The sequence below is a fragment of the Ipomoea triloba genome, chromosome 4, assembly GCF_003576645.1.
Source record: "Ipomoea triloba cultivar NCNSP0323 chromosome 4, ASM357664v1".
NCBI classification, from domain to species: Eukaryota; Viridiplantae; Streptophyta; class Magnoliopsida; order Solanales; family Convolvulaceae; genus Ipomoea; species Ipomoea triloba.
Window position 1 is genome coordinate 10,206,650 of NC_044919.1, and position 7,477 is coordinate 10,214,126.

The 7,477-nt window shown below is 34.1% G+C and overlaps 1 protein-coding gene across 2 annotated transcripts; it reads left to right on the forward strand.

Moving 5' to 3' along the window:
- The first annotated feature begins 1,922 nt into the window (after positions 1–1,922).
- On the forward strand, positions 1,923–5,998 carry LOC116015026 (mitochondrial thiamine diphosphate carrier 2-like). Of its 2 annotated transcripts, XM_031255008.1 has the most exons (8): positions 1,923–2,180; positions 2,483–2,622; positions 3,150–3,266; positions 4,101–4,212; positions 4,375–4,502; positions 4,689–4,841; positions 4,933–5,076; positions 5,439–5,998. In XM_031255008.1, exons 2-8 carry the CDS (start codon positions 2,506–2,508, stop codon positions 5,655–5,657), a joined length of 990 nt encoding a protein of 329 aa, XP_031110868.1. In that variant the 5' UTR covers positions 1,923–2,180; positions 2,483–2,505; the 3' UTR covers positions 5,658–5,998. The 2 variants fall into 2 exon arrangements, with proteins under 2 accessions (XP_031110868.1, XP_031110869.1); XM_031255009.1 differs by lacking the exon at positions 1,923–2,180 and having other exon boundaries at positions 2,505–2,622; positions 3,139–3,266.
- The last annotated feature ends 1,479 nt before the right edge of the window (positions 5,999–7,477 follow it).

Here is a 7,477-nt window from a genome sequence, read left to right on the forward strand (position 1 = left end):
AACACTATATTCATAAATACTTTTTAATTTTAAAATTAAATTGATTCATTAAAAGTAGATTAAAAGAGCATTTAAGAGAAGATATGGTAATTGGTGGTAGTGAGATTTGAATGTGTGACATAAATAATTTAACATTAAATTTAGAGTTCAACCAACTAAGCTACACAAACTATTAATAATTTATACATAAAGATATGTTTTATATATAATTTAATGCTATATATATAAATGTATTCAAATGAGGACACATGTATTATAGAGGAAGATGAGGACAAATGGTCTGAGTTGGATTGTAATTTTGATCATTGTAAAAGTGGAGAATATTTAATAACGACTCAAGACAAAGCCAAGTGAAACACATCTTTTGAAAAAGAAATATTAAATTGGTCTCCCATACCTTTGTTTTTATTAATCAAGAGAATTGGGAGATGATGAGGTTGATTCTTGAACGCCAACCCGCGTTGGGGGGGGGGGGGGCTAGGGTTGCATGAGCCCTAGCCCACGAGTCGACTTGTGAAAGTCGACCGAAAACTAGGCCCGTGGAGGAGTGGATTGGCCTACTTTCACAGTACTAAAATATACGACTTACCTTTATTCGTAGCCCTAGTCACCGGTCCTCGTTGCTTCGGGTTTCTCTTGTTTGCATTGGCCATCGCTAGGAGCACTACTAAAGCTACGAACTTGAAGAGGGAAAATTCAGAGTTTATTGGGAGGGTTGGGGACTAAATTTAAAAAATAAAAAAATTCCTATACTAAGGGTGTGTTTGAAAATCCGGAAAATGATTTTTGAAAATGATTTTTTGAATTTTTAGTGTTTGGTAAATAGTAGAAAATGTGAGTCAAAAGAAATTGAGTGCTTGGTCAATAAAAATAACATTATTTTCTTGGAAAATGACTTCCATTCTTTTTTGGAAAGTCATTTTCCAACACTATACCACCACCACCGTCCACCGCCACACTACCACTTATTATTATTATTATTATATAACAAATAACACCACCAACGCCACACTACCATCACTATCACCACCACCACCAACACTTTAGTTAGTAATCTTTGTTACTAATTGTAGATTGTAAAACTTTGGTTATTTTGAATTGCAAGACTTTTGTTCGTTATTTTGATATCTTATGAGTTTTTTATTATTATATTTAAAATTATTATATTATTATTATTATATTATTATTATTATAGATGTTATATTCTAAACAAAAAATTTAAATGTTTAATTATACAATTCTGCTCATTTTTTGAGAAATAAACAAAACACAACAAGACAGTTTTTTGAAATGCAACCAAATACTGAAAATGAAAATATTTTGTGAAAAATGAATAATTTTTTAGAAGTCATTTTCTTACTTTCCAAAGATTAAGTTGATTATACAAATAAACCAATACATAAAATGTTTTTTAAAAAAGAATTAAATTTGTAAAATTAAAAAGATTGTACACTCAATATCTACGTAAAGCATTAAGATTACATATGTTAGTTTAATCAATGTCATGTCAAAAGTGATTAGGATCTAATTCTATTATCTTGCTGATTTAAAAAATTTAATTAAATTTAGAAAAGATTGGACCAAGGGCCTTGTGGTCCAGTGGCATCAAACCTTCCCTTTATACAAGTTATGCTTCAATAGGTTGAGAAAGTAGTTATGAACAGATACTGCACACTCCTTCCCTTTATACAAGTTATGCTTCAATAGGTTGAGAAAGTAGTTATGAACAGATACTGCATTCTGATAAAGTTAGTACTATTCGAAAAAAAAAAAAATTTAATTAAAAGATCTAATTGTAATATTTATTAGAGTTGGGATTAATTTGAAGTGTTTGATATAAAATATTCCGTGTTTAGACAACATCCCGAGAAACGTGAACCGGCTGGTCAAATTATAACGGCCCCCTTAATTAATAGTAAATTACCCCAAAACCCACCAAAAATCTCTTTTTCTCTTTCAACTTTCCCAATCCACCGTCCAATTCTTCTACTCCTCCCTCTTAATCCCTCCGGCCGCCGCCTTTGAGCGGCGTAACCGTCTCCCCCGCCGTCGAGAACCCTAGCCACGCAAGCTCATCAAACACAAACACACACGCGCGCGTGCAAAAGCGTATGCTATATTGAAAATCTGGAATTGTTAATGGCTGCTTGCGTCTTTCTCTCCCAATTGTCCTCTCTCAGGTACCATCTCCTCTACTTACAATCTCTGTATTTGTATTCATTAGTGTAGTGGATAATTTTGGAGCTGAATTGATTCGTATTCGCATTTATATATGTGATACGAAGATCAATGCTCCCTTACTAAACATTTAGTGGTTATCTAATTAAGAATTGATTGCATATGCATATATTTTATATGTATTGCTGGGGACAGTTGCTCCAAGTGTAATCTGAATGGCGGTGATTGTTCTGGCTTTTCGGAGTCAGTTGGGGCAACTAAGGATAACTTTAACTTTAAGGATGGTTTTGAAATGTGGATGCAGGTAGTAGCAGTGTAATAGGGGAGATGGAAGAGCCAGGGGAGCTGAAAAGGGCATTCGTTCATGCCACGGCTGGGGCAATCTCTGGTGCTATATCAAGGACTGTGACATCGCCACTCGATGTAATTAAGATCAGATTTCAGGTAATTAATTGTTTTTTTTTTTATGAAAACTGGTAATAATTGTTAGGATCAAGTGTTTACCACTAGGCAAAAACTTATTTCCTTATGCCACACATTTTGAAGAGCCGGGTGCTAGACTTGGCCCTTTACTTGCTTCCGTCCAACAATCACTATAGTCTATAGCCACTTGGTGCTGGACTTGGCGCTTACTGGCTTCCGCCAAACAATCCCCTCTCAGCACCATACAGTCTTAACTGCTGTTGTTGGACCTCGAACTCATAACTTGGCTCTGATATCACTTGTTAGAATCAAGTGCTTTCCATTACACCAAAAACTACTACACCAAAAGTTATATAGCTTTTGGCGTAGTGTAAGCGCTTGATCCTAACGGTAATGTTGCCAAAGATGCTTCCAAGTGCATGAAGTTTTGCATTTGGTGTGTTATTAGTTGCTCTCCCTTTTATGTATGGATGTCTTGATCTTTGATTGATTGTGCTTGTTATTGAAGTTAGTGGACCTATTTGATAATGTTATTAGTTATTTGTTAGGTTCAATTGGAACCTACTGTTCAGTGGGCCCTGCTTCGGAAGGATTTATATCAATCATCTAAGTACTCTGGGATGGTGCAAGCAGCCAAAGACATCTTCAGAGAGGAAGGCTTGCCGGTATTAGTGCTTTTTCAGTTTTTCCAGTCTCCACTTAAATTGTTCTGGAATTATTTGGTTACCTCTTAGAGAACTGTCTATTTAAACTAATATTGGTGTGCCTTCTACTTCAGTAATTTCTAGCATTCAGTTTTTAATGAATAAGCGTGGTTTATGCTTCCGTTCCATGTTTTGTATGCCTAGATACAATCTTATGTTGAAAATTCATGATTAAAGTAGTCACAACAAAGCTGTTAAAACATGGTATTATAACATTTGTGATAAGTAAAAGTATTATTATCTCCCTCATCCCCGCACACATTCTGACAAACAATGTTCACTGAGACATGATGGCACTCTTGTGGTGCACTCAAGGTAACAAGCATTAAGAGTAGGGGAACAGGGGATTACAGATAGGAATTGGAAGTCCATCTGCTTGGATAGAAATCTGAAAAGATTCAGAATCTAGTGCTGAAAAGCAAAGATAAAACTGTTAAGAAATCAGGCTACAATGGAGAAATGAAAGGATCAATTTGTCATTGTTTTGTCTCCCTTGAATGTACATAGAATTCCCCTATTTATTCCTGTAAAAATCAGAAAAATAAGACTCTTAGGTAATAAATTAGTGACTTTGATAGACTTTTGGACTGCTTTGAATGGTTTGGACTCTAGACTTATTGATAGTTCGGTGAACTAATCAAGGCCATAGTACCATCACACTTCGGAAATGTCAAAACAAATAAATGTTATAAATTCTTATTATTCTGTCATCTTTTCGCTGGCATAATTCCAAATTCTCTTTAAACATGATGAAATGTTTGTCAGATTTCCTTTAGATTTGGAATTCCATTGCAGGGTTTTTGGCGTGGTAATGTTCCAGCCCTACTTATGGTCATGCCATATACTGCCATACAGTTCACCGTGTTGCACAAATTTAAAACCTTTGCTTCTGGATCTTCAAAATCAGGTTTCTAGTTGTAATCCTTATCTCCTCTCTAATTGTAGAGGCAGCAAAATTTTTACTTAGTTTTTCTGCTAAACACCCAACTCACATATGTACTATTATTTCCTTTTGTTCCATTGGCCTGATGTGCGGCATATGTGCTGTTGGTATCTTCAATTATTTCAGATGACCACATTAATTTGAGTCCATATCTTTCATACATCAGTGGGGCATTAGCAGGCTGTGCAGCTACTGTTGGATCATATCCATTTGACTTGCTAAGAACCATTTTAGCTTCACAAGGGGAGCCAAAGGTACCACTTTGAATTTTATTAATAGGATGCAGGAATCTTTCTAATTAGTCAAAGTAATATTTCTTTCATTATTTCCATACTTAAAAAAGAAAAACAATTTTACCTATACATCCAGTTCAAAGAAGTTGGTTGTACAAAACCTTCACATGATGTTCTTAACAATTGAGGTGGGTTGCCCACTTTCAGATTTACCCAAACATGAGGGCCGCATTTGTTGATATACTTGAAACTCGCGGTATTCGAGGTCTGTATTCTGGATTGAGTCCTACTCTAGTAGAGATCGTTCCTTATGCTGGTCTACAGTTTGGAACATATGATACGTTCAAGCGCTGGGCAATGGTATGCTCTTATCCTCGTTTTTCCCTGAATTTGTGTAGAACAGTGAAAGATACATATTTACATCTTGATTTGGTTTGTCTGCAATTTCTAGGCTTGGAACCATCGCAGGTCACCAAATACAAGCTACAGTGATGATGATATTTCAAGCTTCCAGCTCTTTATCTGTGGGTTAGCATCTGGGACATGTGCAAAAGCTGTTTGTCATCCTCTTGATGTAGTGAAGAAGAGGTTTCAGGTAAGTTGTTACTTGTTACTGGTATACCACTAGTTTTATCAAGTCTATGGGTCAAAAGATGGTCAGAATTAAAATATACCATTTAGGCATTTACTGCGCTTTCCAAAGTTTATATGGATCAACTTACCACATGGGCCAAAAATTTTCACCATCTGGTGTGACAATATATGATTATATGATATTTGATTAATAAATATATATATTTTTTAATAGAAGGTGGGGTTAGCCAATTCACGATAACCAATGAATAAAGAGTTCTATTGTCCCGTCAAACGATTAATAATTTTGATGGACAATTTTGGAGTGTGTAGCTTTATCCATTTTATATTTGCAACATCATGGACATCTGAATATTATTGCAGATTGGAGGACTACAGAGGCATCCAAGATATGGAGCTCGAGTTGAGCATCACGCATACAGAAACATGTACGATGCTCTTCGTCGCATTTTAATCCAGGAGGGATGGGCTGGCCTTTACAAAGGCATAGTTCCATCAATTGTTAAAGCCGCACCAGCGGGTGCCGTGACATTTGTTGCGTATGAATTTACATCAGATTGGTTAGAAACGATTTTGACATGAGTTCAACTTGTTTAATTTTTTGACGTTCCCCCATCTGCGGGCAAGGGGAATGAGTTTATATTTTGATATGAATTTTGTCATTCTTTCTGGTTTCTGTATCCCCCACTGAAGGATAGGAGGGGGGATTGCTTGTAGACTGGACCAAAATTTATAGTTGTAGGAAGATAATACAGAATCAGCTTTCCAGGCGGCATACACAACGTATATTTATACGTAATGTGCAAGAGAGGGAAGGAAAGCAAGCACAGCTTTCATGTTGGTTGTGTGAGTGTCTGTTAGTTTTCTAGTTAAACCAAAACGTCACTATTCTTAACAGAAACTCATGCTTAGCTTCAATTTTATTTAGAAACTAGTCCTAAACAATGACTTTTAGGGGCATTTCGTTTTAATTATCTACGGAGTAATATTTTATAAGTTTTGCCATTGAAATATTACATATTAGAGATCCTTAAGATAACGAAAGTTATATTTATTTGAGAATATAAGGTTCTCATGTTTGGTTTAAGTTATGCAATTTTGCTGAACGATGTAACATAACTTTCATATAAGTTTTTTTTTAGTATTATTGACTCTGTTCATAGTTACTTTTTCAACCTACTGAAGCACAAAGAGTCAACAGTTGTCTTAACTGAAGCTCAAACCCACTCTCATCATCCATGTATGAGTGTAAACTGGGATACCGAGTGCCACTAGACCACAAGGTCTTTGGCTATTACCTTAGTAATTATTGTTCAAGCTCTCAGTTGATTAATTTTAAATCATTCTCCTTAATTTTTTTTTGAAGGAATCATTCTCCTTATTTATTTATTTTAATTTTAAATTTTATTAAAATAACTATCATAACATAAAAAAAATAACTTTTCAACCAAATAAATTTATATTATATTTCTCAGTTTTAAACCAAATACAAGAATTTAACATTTTCAGTAATTTAACATTCTCAGCAATATAATATTAGATAATATTTTTTTAAGTACTATTACAACATTAGATAATACTCCGTATAAGTGTATAACATTTTGTGAACCAAACAGTCAAGTATTATGTCACATCTCAGGAATTGTTTCTCCACATCATACTTTTTCTTCTTTTGGCAGGACGTGATATCCTCAATTCTCTTAGGTTTTGTAAGAATTAAATTTTATTTTTCTACTTTCTCTCAAAAAACTTTCTCCAAAAAGAATAATAAAAACAAAACCAAAAACAAAACAAAATAAGAACAATCTAGCTATCTAGCAACGAAGTGGCTTCATCTCTCTCTATTTCTCTAGAGATGAAAGTAATGAAACAATACGGCCCTCTAAATCCTCTAATTATAAAACAATCCTAGTGTTATGAAAGGGGAAAAATTTACAAGCATCAAGAAGAAGAGAAATTTTAGATCGAATATGAAAGAAGGGAAATATTTCTTATTGATATATGCAATTGTACATTTTACAAACATATGACCTATATATATAGATAACCAACTTTAACCCTCCGATACTCCAAAGGACACTTGACCCTTCATTTGTCTAGAAATATAATAATTGGAATAATGGCCACACATTAATAAAATATTCATAACACCTAGTACTTTATTAGAATGAATACAAATTTTTATTTTTATTTTTTTTATGCCTTTTGGAACAAGGTAGCACCAAAATGGGAAAAATGGAAGTATAAGGGGTATACAAATATAAGAAGTATACAAAACGCTATGGAAACATACCCATACAAATATAAAACACAGAATACAAAATGCGAAAAAAATATATAAATATAAAACACAAAAGAAACATACAAATATAAGAGAAGTATAAAAGTGTATATTCTTTAAA

Coding starts and splice junctions, on each gene's coding strand:
- LOC116015026 (XM_031255008.1), top strand. CDS start 2,506: ATGGAAGAGCCAGGGGAGCTGAAAAGGGCATTCGTTCATGCCACGGCT. Junction 4,503..4,688: donor CTTCACAAGGGGAGCCAAAG/GTACCACTTTGA, acceptor GCCCACTTTCAG/ATTTACCCAAACATGAGGGC. Junction 5,077..5,438: donor TAGTGAAGAAGAGGTTTCAG/GTAAGTTGTTAC, acceptor ATATTATTGCAG/ATTGGAGGACTACAGAGGCA.